At 36.0% G+C, this 25,485-nt stretch overlaps 1 protein-coding gene and 1 long non-coding RNA gene across 6 annotated transcripts; both read left to right on the forward strand.

The window, feature by feature from the left end:
- Positions 1-723: 723 nt before the first annotated feature.
- LOC105195134 (Na(+)/H(+) exchange regulatory cofactor NHE-RF1) lies at positions 724-21,783 on the forward strand. 5 transcript variants are annotated; one of them, XM_011160397.3, is made up of 4 exons: positions 724-1,962; positions 12,947-12,985; positions 15,690-16,028; positions 20,513-21,783. In XM_011160397.3, the coding sequence occupies exons 1-3, from the start codon at positions 1,540-1,542 to the stop codon at positions 16,002-16,004; spliced, it is 777 nt and encodes a 258-aa protein (XP_011158699.1). In that variant the 5' UTR covers positions 724-1,539; the 3' UTR covers positions 16,005-16,028; positions 20,513-21,783. The 5 variants fall into 5 exon arrangements, with proteins under 5 accessions (XP_011158699.1, XP_025989242.1, XP_011158698.1 ...); XM_026133457.2 differs by having other exon boundaries at positions 20,517-21,783; XM_011160396.3 differs by having other exon boundaries at positions 726-1,962; positions 15,690-21,781.
- On the forward strand, positions 9,892-11,793 carry LOC113003557. The gene is made up of 2 exons (XR_003268554.2): positions 9,892-10,935; positions 11,049-11,793. It is a non-coding gene; the product is annotated as an uncharacterized LOC113003557 (long non-coding RNA).
- Positions 21,784-25,485: the final 3,702 nt, after the last annotated feature.

Consider the following 25,485-nt stretch of genomic DNA (forward strand, 5'->3'; position numbering starts at 1 on the left):
GCCCACTTTTATTGTCGCCTCATTTTATCACGGATTCGCGGGTTTTACAACTCACCTTTTTATCGTGATGCAATCATGTCCGTTTAAATCGACGATGTTACGCCGACGCGATTGCATCACCGCCTCCGCATTACAATAATTACGCGACTCGTTTCATGCGTATGCATTTCGTAGAAAAAAGCGCCAAATCAGCATGCTCGTAGAACGCGCGTTGGTAATTAATCATAACAGCTACATTGAAAGAAACATGATTGCACGTTAAGAACGTCACGTTTTAGTAAAGCGAATTTTTCAGAGGGAGGAAGAGGGAGATTAGGAAGGTACATAAAATGTCGCGGTTAATTTATCGTCGCGTTTAATTTTTCATGCGCTAAAACGTTTCTCACTTATCTATACATGTTCATTTATTGTCGATAAGTTATCGCAAGTTTTTTTCTTAGGATTTTACATGCCATTCGTCCGAAAGAAAATTTATTTACTAAGTTAAATATATATGCAAATGTTAAATGTTATTTATTTTTTTATATTAATTGCATAAAATACTTTATTTCAAATAGTACTATTTTAGATAAATTTTTTAAATCAATCTGAATCCATTTCAATTTTTTCGCAGCACTGCCGACGGGCACAACCTGCAGGGCAGCGCGAAGAGCTTCGCACACCTGCCGCGAGAGGTAACTGCCTTCACAGTCTACGACCGAACGTTCACTTTCGCGCGTTGTCGCGTCGTCTAACACTCGTCTCGCGCTTCTCGCTTTGATAATTCGTTCCGCGTGTCAGCGCGCATCGCTCGGATTCCTTCTCTGTCGTGCTCGACGATCCCAATTTTCGATTGACACACTTAAATCGCGCGTGCGTGTGTTAAATCAACTTTACATAGCGGTGTTTGCGGAGTGCGAAGTCAAGAGACGCGATCAACGAATGCAAGGCACTCCCCGCAGTTCAATCTTTGTGGAAAAAAAAGTAAAGAGTCAGCGGCGGGAGGGAGATATTCAATTCGACGGACGTTCAACGCGAAGAACGCAGTAGCAAGAAGGAGCGAGGGGGAAGGAGGAAGACAAAGGGGAAGACGAGAAATTGATCGAAAATCATCGAAAATTCTCTCGGCTCGCCGCGGCCGCGTGAGGTCGGCTCGGTTCGGCGATCGTCGGCCGCCGTCGGAGGCCCGAGGCCGAGAGGGGTGAGAGGTCCGCTCGGTGGCGCTCGGCGGCGCTCGGCAGCCTTCGGCACTCCTCATCGCGCCCATCGCGCCCGCGCCTGCCCGCGCCTGTCGCCGGTAACTTCGTCGCATACGTACTTTGGCTGCGCCGTGTGATCGTGTGTATGCGCGCGCGCGCGTTTACCTGTCTGCCGCTACCTCGCGGTGTGTTCTCTCAGCCCGTCTCGTCCCATCTCGTCTAGGCTTGCGCGTGACTTTCGCGTTTCGCGCGTTCCTCGGTGCAGTGCGGTCGGTGGTGTCGGTCCGGCAGTGAATCCGGCGCAGATTCGTGTTCGTTATTCCCCCTTGCCCTCGGTCGAGAGTGAGATCGACGCGCCGCGATGTCCTCCTTCAAGGACGATAAGGTGCCGTGCGCCCGGCTCTGCCACATCGTCAAGTGGGACGATTTCAACGGTTACGGCTTCAATCTGCACGCGCAGAAGGGCAAGAACGGCCAGTTCATCGGCAAGGTGGACGAGGGCTCGCCGAGCCAGGCGGCCGGTCTGCGCCAGGGCGACCGGATAATTGAGGTTAACGAGATCGACATCGCGAACGAGACGCACAACCAGGTGGTCGAGCGCATCAAAGCATTCGCCAACGAGACCAAGCTGCTGGTGGTCGACCAGGAGGCCGACGATTACTTCAGGGACAACAACATCGTTATCAAGGGCACCATGTCGAACATCAAGGTGATCAAGACGCCGGAAAGGAATCCCAACAGCGTGGAGGACCGTTCCGACGGCAGCAACTGCTCCGTTGACGAGGTAAGTGCCGAAAGGCTTCCCTTTTCTTTCGGAGTAATTTCGTATAATCGTCGATTCTATACACGGTTTTAGAAGTTGTCGATGTGTTCGACTAGATTGCTGGCCTTTTGTTTAAATCGCATTTAATGTTCGCAGTCTATCTTTAATAATAATACGCGTATGCGCGGATATTCTATCGATCAAGAGATATAATTAATTGATCGACCCATTATCACGCAACTCTCCCGAGTCCGGGAACTTTTCTATTCGTTTCTGTTGCATAATGTTATCCTTCCAATGGAAAATTACAGTTCTAGAAACACGGCTCAATAAAATAAAAACAAAGCGCCAAGTGTACCGACGAGAAAACATGTTTGCATACGCATCTGTGTTTTAAGTGTTTTTCACAATTTAAATGGCAAATCACTTGGTGTGCATTTTAATTTGATCTCAGGATTCATTAATTTTCGCACGGTAAATGGGTCTATTATCGTTGAAAAATAAATTGTTTTCGCTTAGAAGTCGATGTGCTTTGATCTGATTTTATCTCAAAACTCATTTATTTTTACGTAAACGAATCTTGTGAATAGATGTTGAAGTTGCTTCTTTAATAACGTATTCAGTAAAAAAAAAACATCACTTCTATTCTAAGAGAAAAGAGATTGCTCAATTTACTTTTACTTTTAGTAAAAAATGGTTTAACAAAGACTATTTTCTTGATAATTGTCTTAAAATATACTTGTCACAAAATTAAAAAAAAATTATGTTGAAAAAAATTTATCTTCTTTCAAAGAAAATTATAAAATTGTGAATTTTTTAATAACGCATGTACAGAAAAAAAATTAAAATCTACTCTAAGAAAAGCAATTTCTCGATTAATTTTTTTCTTGTAGTAACAATTGGTTATCTTTAACAAAGACTATTTTGTTGAATTGATTTAAAATATATTAATTATGAAATTTAGAAAAATTTATTATCACATACTGATAAAAGTTTACACTTTTTTAAAGAATATTATAAAATTGCGGAGAAAAGTGTCAAGAATAACAAACAAAACAAATAACTGTTGTTTTAGCTGAATATTCTTGATTGAAGTAAATTTTTAAGATTTGAATATATTTTAAAATATATTTTGAATATAAATCTGATATTTATGATTAACTTATTTGCAGACATATGATCTGGTGAAATATTTAAAATAATTGTTTTTTTAATTTGAGCATGTATTTTTTTTGTATGTACACTGACGTTAATTTTAAATAAATATTATTTGTGTCAAACAAACGATAAGTGTATTTTAAGACTGTTATGAAGAAAATATTGTTTGCAAAGATAATCTTATAAAAAGAAAAAAATAATAATTGCATTTCTTACTATGAGAATAATGTTTTTCTGTTTACAATGAGAAAAAAGATGTACTCAGAATAGCTTGAAGTCTTTTCTTGAAAACGAGATAATTATTATTAATAGAAGACCGTTCGAAATAACATACAGTGCAGTACAGTAAATTATAAATTCCATGCGAGTAATGAGTGGCATACGAATAATGAACGGGTCGTTCTTTTGAATAAATATAAATGCACACTGATTCAAATTCGTGAATTGGAAATATGAACGCGGAAGTAGTGCAAACTGCGTTATGAAAAGGAAATAGAGTAAATAACATTTTATTCTTATTTTACAAATTGATCCAGAAGACTTAGAATGGAGAATAGAAATGAGTATACTTTTCCTCTCATCTTTGGCGATAACAATTAAAAATAAAACAAACATTTTATTGTGCAACCGCAATCTGTCGCTTATATTTTTTTTATTTTGTTCTCTATTGAAAATGTGAAATATATTTAAGTAAATGAAAGAGAAGGGATGGGGGGTAGGGAGGAGAAGAAAAGTAGTTAGCGCATGTTAAGGTGAACGCATCGGTTAATCGGCGTTTTCTTCGGCTGCGAAAGTCCCGGGAGACGACGCGCCTGCACCGAAGGAATCCATGGCATTCGTGTGGAATTTATCCGAGTTGCGACGCGGGTCCACCTGTTGGATTCATCGTCGTCGTCGTCGCTGCTCTCGTGTTTACGTGTTCACGCTAACTAGAAAGTGTCTGGCACGCATGCAACGCGTGCGGCACCGCAATACACCGCTATCGACGGTAATCTTAGTAACTGTATAATACAAGACAGACAGTAATACAAGGCGTATTATACATAATTAGGTTAAACGTACGAAAATGAGATGTTGTACTTTAACAAACAAAAGTTATCATGAAAAAGTCTGCTTTTACTGTGTTCGGAAAAAGTAAAATAGACATTATTTCTTATAGTTTTTAAGACGAGCGGTCCGATAGTGCTTATTAAAATTACGTTACATGACAAGAACACTGATAAAAAATAGAATTTAAATAGAAAAAACGCGTATAGTCATTTGCAAGACGGATCGCTACAAGACCGATGTGCGTTTGTGACACATCATGTTCTGACATTAAAAGTACATAATATTTTATACAATTTATGCTGTATTTAATAGCGCTATGGATAGTTTTTGTGTACTTGCACGATTGGGTGAGGGAAGGTCGCCTCGAACACGTTATGCAAATGCATGATCGTGATATTGTTGCTAATAAATACATTGTAAAAAATTTCTAAATTTTATTAAATTTGTACATTTGCAAGAAAATATTTACTAAATGTAAATATACGTTTATTCAGTAAAAGAACAACTAATTAAATTTAACTATTAGTTTTTTTATTGATTAAATATTTATGTCAGCAAGTAAATACTTTCTTGTAAATATACAAACAAATATTTATTAAAAGTTAGTAAATTTAGTAAATTTTTTTTAATGTACATTTTATATATATATATATATATATATATATATATATATGTATGATATTCTATATTTTATGAAAATCCTGCAACGCCACGCGTTTTCTCGATTTTTTTTATGTGCTTTTGTCATGTGAAGTAATTTCAACTAGCATCATTGGATTTATCATCGCAAAAACTGCAAGAAATGACGTCTGTTTTGTTTCCTTTGAGTTCCTTTCTAATTTCCTTTCTTTCAAGTCACGAAATATTTTTTATAAATTTATTTGTGTATTTTACATATTTTATACATTACGACATATTTATTTTGAACATTTGTTGGAGATATATGAGTTGATAATTACTCGTTAAACACCCGTGCTCATCATGCTATTTTTTTTACGTTGTAGCGTGCAAGCATTCAGGTTTTTGTACACAGGCTTTTATAAAATACAAGCAGGTGCGCGCTATTGAATATACACACACGTCATCGTGTCGTAATTAGTTATTTCTCCGCGGAACAGTCTTGCCGTCGCTCTGTTCTTTTAGCCATTTCGATGATCGATGTGTTGCAGTAAAAGTTGTCGGAATAGAAATCCGATAGTAAGATACAAAAGAGATTTGCTCTTGCTTTCTCTCCTTGGCAAGTTTGCGATATAAAAAGTAGTTGTATATAATTTATATATAATATTTTATTTATATATAATATTAACGGTATAAAATTCATTAAATTTTTTTCTTCGCTGTAAAAGTGTTTGGTAATACATTTACTTGTGCGTAAAATTATGTAGTCACTTTTTACATATTTATGTAATTTTTGTACTTTTTATACGCTTAGACGTTTAATTTAATATTAATACACGTCTAAGCGTGTAAAAAGTACAAAAATTGCATGTAATAAAATTAATTTATTGCGTAAACAATGCAAGTAAAAAGTGACGTATTTTACACACTTGGATTTGCAGTGTAACTATTAAATGTTGAGAGAAATAATACAAATTTAATATTTGATTAATATAATGAAAAATACTTTTTTAAATATTTAGTATTGCCAAACATAATAATATAACTAATCATTTGATAATACTTATTATTTAGAAAAGTAAAATTTTTTTAGTTATATTAACTAAACTACATTTAATTGGCATTATTTCGCTTATCATTTAATAGTCGTTACCAAACTCTCTCTTTCAGTATATTTTTAATAGATTATTTGCAAAGTCTCTGCGGCACGCGTGAGCAGTATTGTCACATAAAATTTGTATTTTATCTCACACGATATTACTCGATTTAATTCGCATTTGTACGATGAACTTTACAATCTCAAGTGCTATATTTATTTCACGCGCGTTTAATTTGTATGAGTGTACATACACGCGTTTGATATTTACGGTTGCGCGGAGATCTGCAGGTTCATAAATATTTTTATGATCATAATCGGTTCTGCTGCGATTTGCACCGCGGTAATCACGACGTTACGACGATAAGAGACGTCCGTGTATCGAGCCGCGCACTTATGTGGATTATCGAGTCGAGTTAATGACGCGAGGCAGGAAACGATTTAAGGTACGGATCGTCAAAATCCTATTTCAGGGAAACGATTGCGCAAGCGTCCGTAATGACGTCTACCTCATTTTCCCATCGATGCATCCTCTCTCGGCGATGACGCATCTCTTTGCCCGTACCCGTCAGCTGACTAATAAAACGAGAAATCGCGATTTTTTTCCCTTCGTCAATCGTGCCGTGCGATTATTTTGCGCTGATTTCTCATCGCACAAGAGACGCGTCATGTCTCTTGCATTATTATCAGTTACGTGGAAAGATGCGGCCTCGATCGAAAGATAAAATATGGTAATTCGAGTGAATCACAGTCATACTTTGCAAAGACTTGAAAATTTAATTGAAAATTGAAGTTCAAATTGTTGAAAAGTTACATGATTATACAATTCTTGGGTGTTTCTTTGATCTCTTGATTATTTTATTGATTAATATTAATTTGTAATTTAAATCTGTAAATAAATAAATAAATAAATCAATATGTTATAAATACATGTATTTATATGTGAATATCTACAGATATATTGACGTAAAAAAATTGACTGTATGATTTTCAATTTGTATATGCATTTGAATTTATTCAAGTCATTATGTATATTATAAACTCTGCGCCTTTATTCAAGGCTAAACGTGTTATAAAAATTTTAATACGGACAGATTGCAAGATGTCTACGTGACACAATTTCTCATAAATCATTATTGGCAAGCTATATTTTTATCCTGTTTATGTAGAAATAATTATCTTTACCGCTGTGCTCTTCCTTATATCATCATTCGTTTACGCAATCTTTCGATACTGCGTCGTTCAATTTTTCTTTGTTAATCCTTGAAGAATTAAAAGCTTTATTTTCAATGAGAATTTATACTATCATTAAAATGAAATAACATTATTCATAACTCTTCGTCTCATAACTCTTAATTCCACTAACGGTGATATAATTGGGGACAAAGGGGTTAATTGACACAAATTGTCACTCGGTAAATAGTAATAATGCCGGCATTCGTGTCGAATTATCATCGCCATCTTTCTTCTTATCAGTAACGACATTTTTGCATTTATTACGACACATTCACCGAGCTTACGTGAATAATCGAGTAAACGCTACCTAAACTGAGCTGATGATGCCACCACATGGTAACATCTGTATTTGCTTGGATCTCAGCAATAAGGCAGAAATGCGAAAGAGACTTGCTCGTCGCGTAAAATGCACGATGAAAGGTAAATGTCCCAGTAACTGGACATGTAACGACGCAGAGCCAAGATTGTTAAATTTTTGTAAACATTTACGATAAAAGATGACGTATAACTATGTAATTAATTGAAATATAAAATATGAATTGTTATTAACATAGAAAATGCAAAAAAATGTCTAAATTATTCCTAAAATAAGGGCATCTGAATGAATCAATATCAGAACAATTTAACGCTCATCTTTAATGTTCTACATGCTTGTCCTAAATAGGTACTACGCGTTCCCAATTATTGTTCACATTGAAAAAAAGATATTTAAAAATTTATTTGTGAGGTATAAATTTATTTTTGAAATTTTTCTTTAAATACGAAATACAAATTTAAGAACGTCATTAAAATACCACTTAGAAAAATGTTTTGCTGATGATGATAAATTTTGAGGTGTCAACAAAAATTTATAGCTATTTAATAAAAACATGTTTAGTCATTGTGTTTATTTACCTTACATAAAAGCAACGTTAAAGCGGATTTTCCTTCTAGGCGACTTTTCTTTATCGAACATTTTTCCCTCATTTCGTAGATTGCAAGCAGATACATATGGTCGATATATATTTTATAATCAGGACAATTGACTGTATTACGACTCGGAGATAGAAGGACGAATTACTGAAGGACGAACGTGTCTGCATTTGTGACATACCCTTTCTTTTATTTCTAGGCCACTGAATTACATTTGTTCTCGCTATAAGCTGCACTGGTAACGTTAGTCGCGAGTTCGTTATCTGTTCACAAGTTGCGTGAGTGAATGACCAACGTTTGAACTTTCAAGCAGCAATTAATAATTATATTAACAAAATTGCAGAGTGTATCGATTGGATGTGTTACACCGTGTTACGAAATACGAAGTATCATGATCGAGAGTCGCATCTAACGTCGGAGCAGTGGTTTCAACACGATCGCGACTTGTCGCATCGGTTTTAATTAGCAGGTGATGTGTTGTGTACGTATGCGGTCTCGCGTGTCGCAAGCGCGTGTTTATTACGCGAAAGGAATGTGAATAACCCCTATCGCGTCTGAAATATGAGACGGGTTCAATCGACGTTTTCGAACGCATCGAGAAATGTTTCGCTCTTGAGCATGTTGTTTACAAACAAGCTCAACAGCCATGTTATAATTATCATAATTTCATAATATTATCATAATATTAAAATAAAAATAAATTAATTATTGTATTATCTTGATGTTGATCTTGATAGAGAACCTTTAATTTTTGCCTCTTTATCTCTATTTTATAATTGAAAAAATTTATCTTTTGTGTGTACTTATTAATCATTTTTAAATATCACAATAGCAATCATTATATGCTATTGTGTAACAATTTTTGCGTAACCTTGAAATAACACGCGATTATATCATCTCGGCACGTGCTTAAACGCCATCACGAGTCGGCATTATACCGCTTCTCGAAGTCACAGGAGTATTCACGAATGTAATCGTGCCACGGGGATGAATGAAATGTGATTGAATCATGCTGAATAAGCGGAAGCTTTACTGCTGATTTGCACGTGCCAACGGACGGATTCTCGACCTATTCACGACAATAAAAATTACTGTTTGATATTTCCTGCTTCCGATCGCGTCTAATAATTGATTAGCGAACGCTATTATAAAAGCGCATTTTTTAATTCTTTTCAAGTAACTTTTTGCTTTAATTGAAAGATATTTTAATGGAATTTTATTCCTTTTTCAAACGAAAAACATTTTATAAGAAAAAAAATCTAAGATATCTGAAATCTGTCCCTTTTTAGAATATTTTATTATTTTTGAAAAATTTCTTTTTTGATATTTAAAAAGAATAAAATTCATAAAATGCAGTAATAATTAAATGTTTATGGTCGGAAAATTTCTATTGTCACGTGAAAAATATGAAAACTAATGAAGATGCATTATATGTCGACGAGGAGTAAATATTTCTACACAAATATGCTTAATGCATTCCATGTGACTGCAATGCAGATAACAATTCGATCATACTCATACTTGACTCTAGAATTTTTCAAGTATGGGATCAGCATTTGGTAAACTTCTATTTTAAATTCGTAACTTCGCGGTTCTGTCTCCAGATAGAGACAAAAGGTGATGACGTATATCGTTATTAATATCCCGCTTACATACGCGCCATTGTCCAGATAATAATTCATTTATATAGAGGCGGACGCTCGCGAGCCGCAGTTTATCCATTTCGTTTAACCCTTTAACGTCGCGGGGATTTCGTCTTGTCGGCGAGAATTGGCAAGATTATAGTGCAAAGGGGATGCGTAAGAGGATAATAGAGAAAGCGCTGGCTAATTTTTAACTACACGTCATCGGAGTTAAATGGCTTTAATCTAAAGGTATCTATATATCCATCTTGAATCACGCATCAAAAAACAATTCGCTCGTAAACATATTGTCAGTAAAAAAAAAACCTTCAGCTACTTTTTCTGCGAGTTACAATATGAAGAGTTGCAGAAGAATATATTCAGGAAATAATTGATAAAAACCAAATTAGAAGTGAGTATTAAATTATATGTTACAAGACGTTAGAAAATGGTGTATAATACTGACTAATTAATATTGATCTAATGCGGAACATTTTTTTACGTCTAATTAGTTTAACTTGAAGTAACGTATAAAATCGCATTAAAATACACGACCTGACATTATTCCAAATGACGCAAGTGGGAAATCGATTATTTATATGAAATACTTTCTTCTAATTAAGCGACATAATTACATTAATTACGAAACGACTTGTAACAATCCGTTTGCATTTACGTGAGAACACGAGAAGAAACTGATGAAGTGCATCTCGTAGGCTCTTTTGCTCTCTATCTTTCGTCGTTTCTCTCACTATCTCCCCTATCTCTCGTGTTCTCCCCTATCTCGGCGATATCGTTATCATAGCCTCCACGATTGTTGCAATCTTGTCTCGACAATACTTACACGACAATGCTTTTGCGTATTCCTCGTAACATTCCGCCGGTCAGTCGTGAAAATCGCAGCGAATTGAACGCGAAAACTCGCTCGTTTCACGATCGAGCCGTGCTTAATCTTATCCGCCGCCATAAATCTGATATATCGTTTTATAGTTCTTGCATGTCGATTATGAGTGCTTCAGGGTCGCGACGATAATAGAAGTGCTTTTTTACTACTACATCCAATTCTTTAATTTGAAATGCGTTTCGATCGGTAGATTTTCCGCTGAATAGATATATAGAACAGAAATAATTAATTTCTTCGAGATACGGGAATGCGCGAGAGCGAGATGCGAATATTTTCGAACGGTGAGATTTCAATAACTCTCGGTTTCATGCGAGAATCCGTCTTGCTATGCAATACAATAATAGCAGCGGAGCTGCGTTCAAGGAGGAAAAGGATCGCTCGAATGGAACGAATTCATGGTAGTTATGCGTGTCTTATCGTGCCACGCGGTGGGGAATGAGTCATTCCAGCTGCTGCGATCGGAGAGCTCGCATACGAAAAATAGTGATGGCTCGCTCTTTTTTTTTTGCAGAATAAATTACAACATCTTGCGGCGCGAATGGCCATTATCTTCCTCATGTCCGTACGCTCAACGCTATATCAGAAATGCAATGTAAAAGTTGTTTACAATTCGAAGCGAATATATCGAAACGACGGTTGTTGTCGATCAAGTAAGATAATTGCGGATAAAAAAAATTTCAGGTCTCGCTATTTACTTACTTCTTCCGCGATTTCTCCAATTTTATTTCGTGTTTTTCTCATGACGCTCGCGCGACTTTTCTAACAAACTCTCTCGAAAAATTCCAACACTATCTCGCGTTCTAGAAGTTATATATACTCGGTAACATATGTCCATTGTTTGTTTAAGTTGTTATCAGTACGAGTGCACCTACGCCGGCAACAATACGCGACTCTCGGATGCGAGCCGTTACGTCATTAATCGCAGGAAGTCGCGTTTTTGGAGGACGCGCCGATGCGTTTTATGGCGTTGATCAATTTCCGCGAGATTCAGAATCCAAATATTTTCTATACAATGGACATCGAGCAAATGCACGCAAACTTTCTTTCGATCAGAAGATCGCCGTCTCTCTCGCCTACAAGTTCTCACTTCCGGCGATTTTCACGGCGTTACGTAAATTCCGCGTTCATGTCGATCCGCTGAGACGTGATTGCCCGCATCACGGTCATATTACGTATATATTTGTTTTACATGCTTAGAAAAACAATATTTCTTAATGTTAGAGAGTTTTTGTTTACATCAGCCATTAAAAAAAAAACGATTAGGTTAATTTATGATAGATGCACAGATTAATGTAGATTAATTTATAATTTGATAAAAGTATTATATTTATGGAGTTTACAAGATATGCAGCCATTGCAGATGAGAAAACTTTATATTTTAATAAAATGTTAGAAATTGAATAAGAATACAATTAGGCAAGAAATAAATTTTCAAGATTTGTCGCGATAGACATTATTGCAAGATAATTACTCTTTATCTAGGTAGATTTATGAATATGGTAAACAACAGAACGAAGGATGGAACTTTGTTTTTTTATGAGGTTAACATACTAGTTATGATAATAGAATGCATGGGAGGTAGACAATCGAAAGATTCTCCTTTATCGTAGGCAGTAATAATGTATGCGACCGAAATTCATTTACAAATATGTAAATTCTTCGTAAAGCTAATTAAAAAAGTTATATACTTTTTATAAAGGTTGAAAAGGAATTACATATTATTAAATAAAAAAAACTTATAATATTTTAAAGTAACTATTAATCATTTTTATATTAATGTTTATCTGTTTTATTTTATAAAAAATATAAAAGCGATATTTTTGCTTGTATCAAGAATTTTATGAAACATTCCACTCTAGATTCTATTTGTCACATGTTTTGTAAATCATCTTGTTAAGAGAATTTTCATTACTAAATTAATTCATTACTAGATTAAAATATTATTTGTCACTCACTGACACACGATGCGCAGCAGTGGAGTTTTCAATGTCGACCTGTAAAATACAAATAAATATAATTCACATTATAGTAGGTTAATTAATCCGCAGTAATTAATATTGCTGCTTGAATTGAACAAGCTACAGACATTACAATTGCAATAAACTCTTTATTTTCACTCTATCACCAGTTAACAGTTTCAAATTCGCATACTGACAGACAATATGTAATATTAAAGCTAGAGCCCAAAATATAATTATTTCAGGTCAGATGTGCGAAAGCGAACATTATTCTAACTGAAAAATAAGATATCGAACGAGCGAGGACAAGAAGGTGAAGGCATGAATCTGAAACTGAATGAAAATGAAGCAATTATAATGTCTGTAACTTGTTCAATTCAAGTAGCAATATTAATTATTGCGGATTAATTACCATACTAGAATGTGAATTATATTTATTTGTGTTTTACAGGTTGACGTTGAAAACTCCGCTGCTGCGCATCGTGTGTCGGTGAGTGACAAATGATATTTTAAAAATGACGCACAAATCAATTGCATAACAGAGGATTTGTGACAATTTATGTACAATTGCGAATTGTACTCCCGATACAATTAATAGCCATCTTGCGTTTTCCATATCGAAATAGGATGTTTCCTGCTTCTTTTGCATAACGTGACTAGCGAAACGTCAATAAATGCAAAATAGTGTCTCATATATTTTCCAATATAAACTTGTCGTTTTTTTTTTTTCAGTGTGATAAGCTATTCGCATATATATTCTTAATAACATAATCTTGATAAGCATTTGAGATATACGTTACATTTATTTTTTTATCATTCATCTTTTCTAAAAAGATAAAATTGTGTGTCTTTTAAGCTCTCACTCGTTTATTACGTAAATCAATAAAATTTAATGTAATGCGATGATAACAGTGAGGGTAGCATCTCGAATTCCGTTATTCGATCTTATTCCATTTCCGTGCCTTCAATCTAGAACGATTTTATAGAAAAGCGTGCCAAAAACCCGTGCACGTCTCGTCTGAATACGTATGCAGATAACGGGGATTCCCCTTCCAAGAAGGAAACGAGCGTTGCACCATGCTCCCTCGCATAGATATAATTAAATACTTGTCTGCGTAACTCGACGATAAACGCCTGTTTGAAGCGCGATATGCGCGTTGCTAGTTTCAGAATGTTCTCCCCCTCGATCGGCGATTTCATTCTTGCGTCAGTATACGCGTGCGAGAAATTACACGTTGCTTTGCCCTAAAGAGTACAGGTGAATTTACAACCAATACAAAAGTACGCAAATTATTCTTGCATATATATATATATATATATATGCTTGATAAGACTAAAGAAAAAATTGATATTTGGATAAGACAAAAACGTTAACGTCAGCATGTAATTAAAATCTGATTGTATAGACTTTGAGGCTCGAATCTGCAGATTTAAAATTAAAATTCTGACGAAATTACGGATACGTTTCGATCGCGATCGAGTTCACAAAAGAAAAAATTCGCGAAAAGAAGACTCGCGCGAAGCGTTCACGGTCGTCACTGTCTCATGGCACAGATTCTTGCAGTTTTATAGAGCCGTTGCGTCAACAGCAACAGGATAAAAAAGTTGTATGCAGTATGCACGAAAGTCTCCGTGAGCGAAGATACCGAAGATATTGCGATAATGCAGCATAAAGCCAGGCTTTATGCAGAAACGTGACAAAACCAACACTGTGACTCAGTCTTGTTCTTTATTTGAATCCTAATTTCTTATATGTGTATCATCGAGCAAAATCGCGTTAAGCTTGAATAATATCTAATCATTTTTATATCGAATAGAAAAGAAAACTTGGAAAATTTTTGCAATTAATTTTTGTCAACAAAATTGATCCTAAAAACAAATTAATGTGCAGGTTTTTTAGTGTTTTACTATATTTATTTATTTATTAAGATTAATTGTAGATTATGGTATGACATCATTAAGAAAAAGTTGTTAATTTTACTAAATTTTTCAACTTGATTAAATTTTTTTAATTCAAGTATTTCTGTATTTAAGTTAAATACATAGATACTTGAACTGAAAAAAAATGAATAAAATTACAAAATTTAGTTAATTATTCTTTTTCTAGTCGGAGATTTGTAGTGACAGCTCTCTTTTTATTAGTGAAATTTCGCTATCTATGTACCGTTATATACCTCGTCCTGGATCTAGTTATTACTTTAATTACGCTCACATTCGATTACCGGGATATAGATTGTTACCGGCGGGGAAAGCAAAAGGATACGTTTATGGCATCGTATCGCGACGAAATAAGTAACCGCATGGCTATATACGATAATTTGGAATACTGAAAGCCAGTCGTACGTGAAATTCAGTATGTAGGACTGTAGCGGCCGTCGTAGCGATAGCCGACTAACATTATTTCGGAGGGATTTAAACGGTTCGCGCGGCACGGGGAAAACCGGTTCTCTCCATCGTCGTGCATGACGCCGAGTAATGGAATTCCTTTAAGTACCGTTCAGAATTGCATCAGGATCCAAGGTCATTATAAGTATCTCTCCGCGGCGGGGCAGCGATCTTTATCCAAACTCTCGCGTACTCGTCGGACGCGATACTGGCCGCGGCGCGCGGCGGTGGCGATACAATCGCGAAGATACTCGGGCGGAAACTCGTTTCTCGTTAAATCTGTACATTAGGCGCTTGTGAATCCGACCGTATGCGCAGACAAAAACTGCACGCCGCAGAAGGTTGCGCACCAACACGGGCGAAACGTCAAAAAAATCGCAGTGTCATTCGGCTTAAAAGAAATATCTCGTCCCGTTCCGTTTCTCCGCCTCCGTAACGCGGACGTGGAGAGCGTGCGATCTTTATCTAGATACTATTACAGTAAATTATAGTCAACCATTAAAAAAAATTTTTTTAATAATAAAATTATATAAAGTTATACATGATGAAATCTAATGTATCTTGACTCTAAGTTGCATATAACTTCCGTATCTGCTTACATTTCTTTTAACGAATACTACTTTGTGGACTGATGTTACCACATACGCGCTGCTTTCTTATTTTATATAGTATATAAATATATTTTATTATAATATACTTAATATTTTATTTTATTTAATATTTTATCTTAATTATTACGATGCGTAAATATATTTTTCTTACGAAGCAGGCATTTCACTTCTGAAGCATTTTTTTCCTTTTCGTTTCAGAGCACGCAGAAGTCTATCAACTCCAACGACACGGCGCACAGCGACAGTACGACAGTTGCGCAAATGACGACCGGCGGCAAAGAGTCCAATATGCGGGAAAACGGAAACGGCGACGTGAATCACGTACATGGCACGGGTAACGGCAGCCTGGCTGTCGGGGATGGTGCGAACAACAGCGAGCCCAAATCCCAGGGCCTGAATCTGACGATGAGTGCGAAGGAACTCAGGGAGATGCTGGCACAACGCAAAAAGTTTGACCCGAAGAAGGAGACGATCGGCTTCAAGGACAAATTCGACATCGTGCAGAAACTGTAGACTCGCATCCTCTCCTGTTACTCGGTAATCCTTTATTCCTTTATTCCTCTCTTCTTATCGTATCGTTATCATCGTCGAGCGTTCGACGACGGCGACGACGATGGTTTTCCTTCCTACGATGTAATGCATTTTGTTGTAACCGATCAAATTGTTGTCGTAATAAATACACGATTGTTTAGACACTATCGTGGACGCCAAGCATTGACGTCGATATCGTAACATACATTACATTTATCCGCAGCGAAAGGATACTACGGAGAATATTAGGATAATGAAAGGAGAAATGCTGTTTGTATGAGTACACTGTTAATTTTTAGTTCACAGGTGAATTTACATGTGCAATCTTTGTCGCTTCCGCGCCGGAAGTTGCGACAGACTTCGAGTCACCAGTCTATTTCAACATTTAATATAGAGCTATAAAATTATGAAGAGTTTTTTGTTTTTTAAAGAAAATTGCGCATTTGCCACTTTTATTTTAGATCATTAGTTTTTTTTTCCTTTTTACAACCGTTATCATAATTACATGGTAGCCCGAGAATATCGTTTTCTTCCCGGAGTAACAATGTAGTCTTAAAAGTGTTCCTGTTGTAATTAATTTCAACGCTTCCCGATTAGTGAATAATTAAATCTCACTCTTTCAACTCGATTATCCACGGTGTCGTCATATTATTCTAAGCACCGTCTCGTCCGTTAAATTCGGGAGATCCGTTCGTCGCTTCTTCCCACGACTTTCTCCGGCGAGAATTGATCACCGTCTCCTGATGTAGTAATCGTCTTGAACGTTACGTCGATCATACGAATTCTTCGCTGGTTAAAGACGGTTTCTAATTCCCAATTCCGCGTAAATGAGAAGTAACTTTTGATATAAATATTCCCATATTGTATGTTAACAATTTGAAAATTTATCTCGAGATCACATTTTAATTGACCAACGGACCAAATGATTAATTAACGGAGCGTGTTCAATAAATCATAGGGAGTTAACTCAGCGTTTGTAAATTGAAATCATAACAAACGTTCGATTATTCGAAAAGAATTCTAGGCCTCTTAAACACCTGTCTTTCATTTCGCGAACGCTAATCGGTTCGACTTACCGTTCGATTTATTGCAGCCGCTCTCGGTTAAGGCTGTGTAATGGGGATTAACACGGTTGCCAGGATGACAGCACTTGATGTCGACACACGAAGAATTCGATGCGCGCGGAATCTTTCGATAATCGTGCGCGAAGCGTAAATAATGTTCGCGTGAGTCGAACGGCCGTTGCAAAATGCGTGAATGTCAATTTCGACGTTGCATTCGGGGATTCCTAGTTTCGGTTTGGTAGTCGCGGCACGGCTGTGAGATACTCGCGCGCAAGGACGGACGTTCCTCGCGTGCTGGCTGCAATGGGTCTATGAAGTCAGTCAGTCGCCCGTCGCGCGGTCCAAGGACGAGCGCGTTCTGGGAGAAAGTATAGCCAGACATCGGACGAGTCTCGGTTAATCTCCGTTATCGAATTCAGGACGCGAGTCGTCTTTTTACCTTGCGTGCGTTGCAACACCGGGCGGATCGACTCACAGGAATTGAACATCCGTGAATGTTATAAATTACGATGCATCATGTCTCGTATTTCGTTCAGAGCCGATTCGGTACTTAAACCAATTAATTGAAGCATTACGATTAATGCGGGCATAACAATGCGTGCGCATTTCGTGATTCACTTTCTCATTACAGGAAATAATTGCCCTGGTTAAATAATTTCATATGGCAGTTATTGTCTAAACAAGTAATACTGATAATTCGACGTACGATACAGGGTCAAACTAATTCGCAAAGGTTCCTAAATTTTCTCTCTAGTTCTCTAAAATACATTTCTTACATTTGTTTACTTTTAATGTTCTACTATGATCATATCGAACGATGTGATTTTTATTCGTGATTTTGTTCTCAAAGAAGATAATAAGAGACAATAGTCTAATCGCATATTTTTTGATAAGAAAAGGTATCATACTTGATAAAAATATAGCGTTAGTGACTAATCGGACCAGTTCAACTCAACTGTAGTTGCAATTTAATTGCCAGCTTAACGGCCTAGTTATCTCAGGTGATAGGATGTGAATATTGCCTCGTGATTAATACAATGTCGTTGCGTGTCTTATCGATGCATTTAATAATCGTCGGGACAAACGTTTCTCGATACTCTTGATAATTTCATTGGAGTTTTTTAAAAAATTTGAGACTTTGAGTGCAACATGAAAAGAGGAGGTAAAGTTAAATTTTTACAAAAATTAAACCAAGATCGTTTAACTTTTTAGTACAACCTAGTACGGCCTTGTACGGCCTTGTTTCCAGCCTCTCACTTTTCGTCGTATCATTCCTCGTTTCCGCATTTCTTTTTCTTTAATTATAGTTTCCGATTAACGCGATTGCCATGGTCGTTTATTGTCACATGTCCCGTGGGGAGAACCCGTGCTAGCTAGTTAAATGCATTTTTTTACATGCGCCACGTGTAATACGAGAGAAGAAAAAAAAAGTTGCATTAAAGATGCGCAACAAAAACTTGAAACTTACTCAACGGTAATGAATATAATAGGACAGAAACAGAGAGTCTTCATTTCTATTCACGTATCTTACTAAGTGCCTATAAAACTTAATGTAAAATAGACATTGAAAATGTGCTGCGTCCATAATGGAAATAAATTTAGAAGTGGACACGTCCCTCGGAATATCGCTTCGCTCGAAGCGTACGCGCGAAATGCTTATTTCGAACGGAACGAAATCAATTAAGCACGTGCGGCTTTCTCGGGGCGAATATTATCACGGAGCGACGATAAGAGTGGTTCGACAAACAGGTACGGGCGTACTGAAATTTATAACTCGCGTTCGTGACGTGCCTCCGATAAACCGACTCGTCGAATGCAGAGGCGTTGCGTAATCGATGGAGTAAGGAATGTCGTCGTTACAATGGCAACGGGAGAGAGAATCCGCCTTTAGGGATTCCACACCTTCGCTTTACTCCTCGGCACTTCTCGCGGTGAGATTCGCGGAAAAGTTGGGTACATAACTCGAGACTCTCGTCGCTAAATATTACGACGACACGTTGCGCAACCTTCAATTATCGCTGTCGTTTTCGTCGTCGTTAGGCATTCACCTGCTGAGAGCGCGCAGGCGTCGTGTTCCACGTTCCGAGATATATAAGATTGCGCATAGATTATGCCTTGTTTACATAAATACGCATATAGTCGAATGAACGGAGCTTCGTTAATTTGCTGGATTAATCCTAACAAGGTCCAAGTCTTAATTTGAGATGCATAGGATCGTTATCGGAAAGTGTTAGTAGCCACGTGGTTACAACGATAGCATATTACGAACTATATTTTCCTTGTTGTGTGACAAGGTCTCATTACTTTTCTCTTCCGTCATTTTGTCCATCGAAACCTTCAGAAATGTTTATTATATCAAAATATTAATCATATTCGATTTGTCACCGTTCGCTTCGAAGATATCAATCACATTTAAATTTTATCTTTTTATAGTTGTTTTAAAAATAAGTTTGACATTTCGTTAATAGTATGCTTTCGTCAAATGCTTTCTGTTAAAATGGCAGTTTGCTTTCGTGTTGCCAATATCTACCATTAAATTCTGTACGAATTAATTTTTCGGGTGAATGATTCGATTAGAGAATGTGGTTCTTTAAAATCGCTGTAATTTCGAAATGGTACAAATTTCAATAATTTGTCTTGCAATTACGACATATGCGGTAGTAGCAGCAGCATTAGGGTTAACTTAATTTCTTTTCTTCAGAAAACATCTTCTTGAGAATTAAGTTCTCCTTTGTTGTCTCTTGCGTTTTCTTTCATATTTTAAAAGCGAGCGAGTGTGAGCGGCTAATAATGTTAATAAAATCACGTGTACGCATACGCATGTACCTGTTATATTCTGTGCTAATTACATCTGGTGTGTGTAGACCGTTATGTCATTCAGCGGCTTACCCAAGTGAAAGTATAATAACGAGGCACCCATTCGCGCGGAGAGTTTGGTGAACGAAAATAGCGCATTTGTACGCATACCGCGATATACATATATTCTTGCGGTAAAAAAAGCGTCGCACGGTAACCATGTAAAGTGAGTGGTAAATGTCTTGTCGGAAAGAATTCTGCCTTACGAGATCTCTGATTGACTTGGACGATTGCAATTGAAGAATTGGTGCAAGTCTCGAGTAACTCGAATGTTAGATTTAAAAATAGACGTTATTAAAGCCGGATTGAATTTTATGACAGTGTGTCTCATTTTGAACAAGGAATTTAAAAAACATAGATTACACAGAAATAAGATTGGTTTGTTCGTAAAGGAGACCAATCGTTTGTAAGAGTATTGGAAATTTTTTGACATCTTGCATTTTATGTACTACACCTAATTTTAAGAACAAAATATTGATTAGGTATGCGATAATAGCAGCGTGGGATCGGCTTGAGGAGCATACTTTTCGATAATCAATTTCTTTATGCGATATTTCTGTTTTGTTTCAGACAGACATGGCAAGCAGTTTAATGTCTTAATGACACTAATGCAAATGCGCTTTGGAACGAGAAATGCGACAGGAAAAAGAATTTACATAAAACAAATTTTATTCTAACGATATTTTGCAAGGTTTCTATGTGTACTTAAAATTTGTAGGCGTCATTTAATCTATTTAATTTAATCTATAATGTGGTTAGAGAACGCAGACGTCATATGGTTTGTTTAATTTGTAACGTACATTGCGTTTATTTTGCGAGCAGTATAGATCCAGCATTGATAAAAATAAAATTGAGAAAGAAGAACTGGCCTTGAAAGCTGTTTAAAAAAATTATTTCAGCTCAGTCACGGTTTAATGAATTATTTTTAGCAGGAATTTCTGAAATCGCTATTTTAATTGCTTGCAAAATAAACGATTCATTACTAAACTTGCGATTAAAATAAACAGGAAAACGAATAGTTGCTAGTGTGACATTTAGGATCCAATTTAGGTTTCGAGTAACATTGCGAGCTCTCGTTCATCGATTTTAAATGAGAAACGTGTGGACTCTCTTCCTTTTGTATCTTTTCTTTTATTCTTTTTTTTTTCTTGTTTCGTAGGATCTTGAGGAATTCTATTCACACCGGCTCCTGTAAATATTAGATTGTCGTGCATCAGGGCAGGTGCAACAATCAGATACAGGGAGAGCGGCTAATGATAATTGTCTGCGCAAACAAATCTTTCGTGCAATAAGATTCACTCGCTGTAATTATCGGCACGAAACCTACGCATTCTTTTGTGTACGTTGCTTCTTCATAGTGGTGCAATCTTTAAAAGTGAATATTCATCAGCAAATGTTTATGGATAAAGACTTGATTATTAGCGAGTTAGATTTAGATAAATGCGCGGGCTGTTAAACTTTAAAAATATTCATATTGTTGACTTTAGTTGGTCGATATGAATTGGTAGCGAATATCTCAACTTATTCGTATCGATCATCCAACGCATAAATATAATATTATTTTTACTCGACGGAAACAAGGATCTTTCAACTTTGTAACGACTTTTCGAACGATTTTAATCGATACGTAGATCCTATGTGTGTGATTGTTGCACTGAATCTTGGAATGTATATAACGCGCACGTATACATACGCACATGTTAAATAGCCAAGTACACATGTTACGATCTTCGCACATTATGTCCAACGTTATTGTATAAGCATTAATTATAAGCATTATGTTTGACGATAAGATTAGTTATAAAATTACATGTATTTATGTACATGTGTAAAACGGGGTATTTTTAATGTCTGTGACTTGTCCTCTTAAACATACGATCCCAACGATCCTTGGTTTCTTTGATTTTTTCAATAATTTACAAGAGCTTAATTTTTGATTCTCAATGAATTTTTTTAGAATTTTTGAATTGTGCATTTTATTCATAAATTTTCATAAATTTTATTAACATATTTATTTTTACAGTTATTTTCATACTAATGTTGAAAAATGTTTGGAATTTTTGTGATTTTTAAATTAACATTAGATTAGTTTTCTTTTCAGTAGATCAATTTTCAAGATATTTTTAAATAGAATGTTTCTTTGTCAGTAGAGCAAGAGTCGACAGAGTCAGGTAAGTGGCGCCACGATCTATATTTCTTTCACTGTTTTGTCGATCGAGTGCGTTGATCAAGCTATTGAAGATCCATGTTTATCACGCTGCATGCTCTATCGATCATAGAAATTATTAAAAATATAACGTAAAATTTTATTTAATGTTTTTATGTTAATTGCTCTCATGATTTTGAATATTCCGCTTTTTACCGAAAGAATATTAAGAGTGAGTAATCGTTAGTTGAGTAATCGTTAGTATATTTTTGTGAAAAATTCTTATTTTTATTGTTTATTTTTACTGAAAATATACCTTGAGTGTATAGATACTTTTTTGTGATCAATTTTTAACTTGTACATGCATTTTGTTCTGAAAGAAGGTGCAAACTTCTTAATTTTGATATGTTTAATCTATTTTTTTTAAATTTAGAGATTAGAAAAAATCGCAAATAATAGTTTAAAAAAAAATTGCAAGTACAAAATGTTTATAATTGTCAATTGCAATACTGAAAATTGCGGTTATTTAAAATTAGGCATCTGCAGTTTTGTTCTACAACGATATAAAATAAAAGATTTAGAGTCTTGTAATTGTGTGTGTATATATGCATGTGTGAGCTATAAAAAAAATATCAATAGTCTGGAGCCAGAACGGAGCTGTCATTACGTAATTCAAATATAAAAAGCAGAAAATATTACACGGCATAAAATAGAATATGTTCATTCTTTTTTCCTTTAGATGCTTCAGGATATCAGATATCAATACAATAATTACGCGACATCTTTCTATCATACGCCAATAATTAACAAAGAATATATTTGATATCTGGTAGCGATTTTCGAGAGAATTGTTATAAATAAAATGTAACACTTTGCAGATGTTTCGTAATAAAATGTCTGATATTCATAAAATTATACGATATTTGCAATGTTGCTATGACGCTCCGATATTGACATATCTGCGTCGATATCGAGCGAGATGCGAGGAGATCGTCACGTCGTGGTCCAGCGAGCGGGTGGATGCTGCACGAGAAAGATACCGCGATGTCGTGACGAGCGGTGCGAGTGAGAAAGAGAGAACGACAGGCGGACATATATGGTCGCGGGGTCCGCGAGGCTCTCAAGTTACGCCCGCTAGCGACGGCGCTAGCCGTTTTCACGATGATGTTCGGCGTGTCTCTCTCTCTCTCTCTCTCTCTCTCTCTCTCTCTCTCTCCCTCCTCTCTCTCCTCTCTCTATCTGGGAGTTCCACCTTTTCTCTCCCCTCGTAGCCTCTTCGACGCCGTCTTTCTTGCGGGCCTCGCGCGCTCGTCTCCTTCGTGTCGGGCACCAAAAATACCGATGCTTGTTCCGTGGATGAGAGAGACGAGAAGGACCGAGGGAGAACAGGAGAGAAGCGTTATTTCGAGATTATCGGGGATTGCCGGCTTTCTGGAATCGTGCCGATCGTCTCCATTCCCAATATCGAGCGCGTTCTTTAATTTTATAAGCCGCAGTTTTTATGATTTCAAAATTTTATCGCTCAAATTTGTCACAGGTTGCTTATAGAGTTGTAGAGACTAATACATAAATTGTAAAAGTCAACACAACTTTATTCATTCTCATTAGTTTATTGTTAAAATAATTTTTCAAGGAATATTAAAAAAAGCTTTTTTGAGTAAACTTTATTTCAATTATTGTTTGCATTTTCTCTGTTTCACATTTTTTATTGAAATACTTATTAAATTTTAACTAAGTATAAAAAAGAGAACATTTCTTTGAAAAATAAGATTTGTTAACATTTCATAAATTTAATAAATCTAATAAGTAGAAAAAAAAAGAAAGAAACTGGAAGAGAAAGAATATCTATAGAAAAAATCGATCGTATTTCTATATCGTTTTAAGTTATATATGAATTCCTTAAAATATGAATACGATTTATTATTAATATGATAATTGAAACTTTATATTGCAAGTTATTTATTAAACAATTGTAAAATATTAGAATTAAAGAAGTTATCATGCGTGTCTGTTTGTGCAATTGTCTAAAGAATGTTTGTACCAATTCTTGTTATTAATTTTTATAGTCAAATTTTTTCAGTCTTCTCAAATTTAACAGCAGTCGAATAAATTGATTCGTCAACACAGGCGTCGTATTCACTAAGATTTTAATGTTTCTCGGACCATTACGCGCCATCGTAAGTAGTAAAAACGCTTTATGATCGGACGTCTCGAGCGCCGCCGCGCCGCCAGCGTCGAATATGCTTCTGTGCTTTGGAGACCTTTTAAATCCATCTCTACATAAACTTAGATTTCTGAAAAAATATTGTATCTCCTAGTTGATTACATTTTTTTCACAGAATGCAGAGGCAGCTTTTTCAAGAAGCATCCGAGTTCTCGAGACAACTCCGCGATCCGTCGAACATTTGATCATTTATCTCGCGTAAATGAGCATTTGACATTATTCCGAGATTTCGATACTTTGACAACTATAGTTAGAGATTTGCGTTAGAAACGAGTTGGATCTATATCAATAAATATTTATGAACCTTTACGAGAAAATTTTCAGGTTACTTAACGTCAAAATAAATCTTGCAGCACTCTACCAATTTGTCTACTCGTAAATTATTATTAACACTCTGTACGCTTGAGTCTATAATTTTGTCCTGCAAATTTCTTGTTTTAGAAAACTCAAAGCACTGTAATAGTTATAATATTTATATACTTTTGTTTTAAATGAATAAGTACTTTTTAAAAATGTTGAAATATTATGTAAGAGTCATTGAAGAATTTTTTTATACTCGTAAGATAATGAAAATTAAATTCAGAAGTGACCTAACATGTGAAGAAAAGGTACTGAAAAATGTGTATATACAATTAATTACAAATATAGTTAATTTAGTACAAGTATATATTTATTGTGATATATTGTATTTTATATGTCTTAATTATTTTGTCTTGTTTAACTAGAATGTCCTTAACTTCTCTTCTTGTCATAAAATTGGTCTCGATATCGAAATCGTGATATTGTATGTGGATGATGTATTTTGCAATGTTCGATCGCTTGATCGCTAGCATCTGCATAAATTGGCGAGTGTAATATCGATGTTATGGTGTTCCTTGCCGATCGTACGGGTGAGACACTGAAGCAAATATAATAGGCCAGTGTCTTGTCCTGTCCTCGCACTCATAACATCTATTTCCAGAGCGGACCGACAACTAAGTTTAGAACGGCTGTTCCATATACTCGGGCTGTTCGCCCACTCTCGAACTCTCGCGCTCTTGCTCTCGGGAGAAAATGTGATAAAGGAGCAAACAAGTGTGCCGCCGGCTGCGTAAAGTCGAAATCGGTTAACGATTTCCTCGTAACAGGCATTTTTCGCGCAAGCGGCTTTTGATGATCAAATCATAAATTGCA

The sequence above is a fragment of the Solenopsis invicta genome, chromosome 5 (assembly GCF_016802725.1).
Source record: "Solenopsis invicta isolate M01_SB chromosome 5, UNIL_Sinv_3.0, whole genome shotgun sequence".
NCBI classification, from domain to species: domain Eukaryota; kingdom Metazoa; phylum Arthropoda; class Insecta; order Hymenoptera; family Formicidae; genus Solenopsis; species Solenopsis invicta.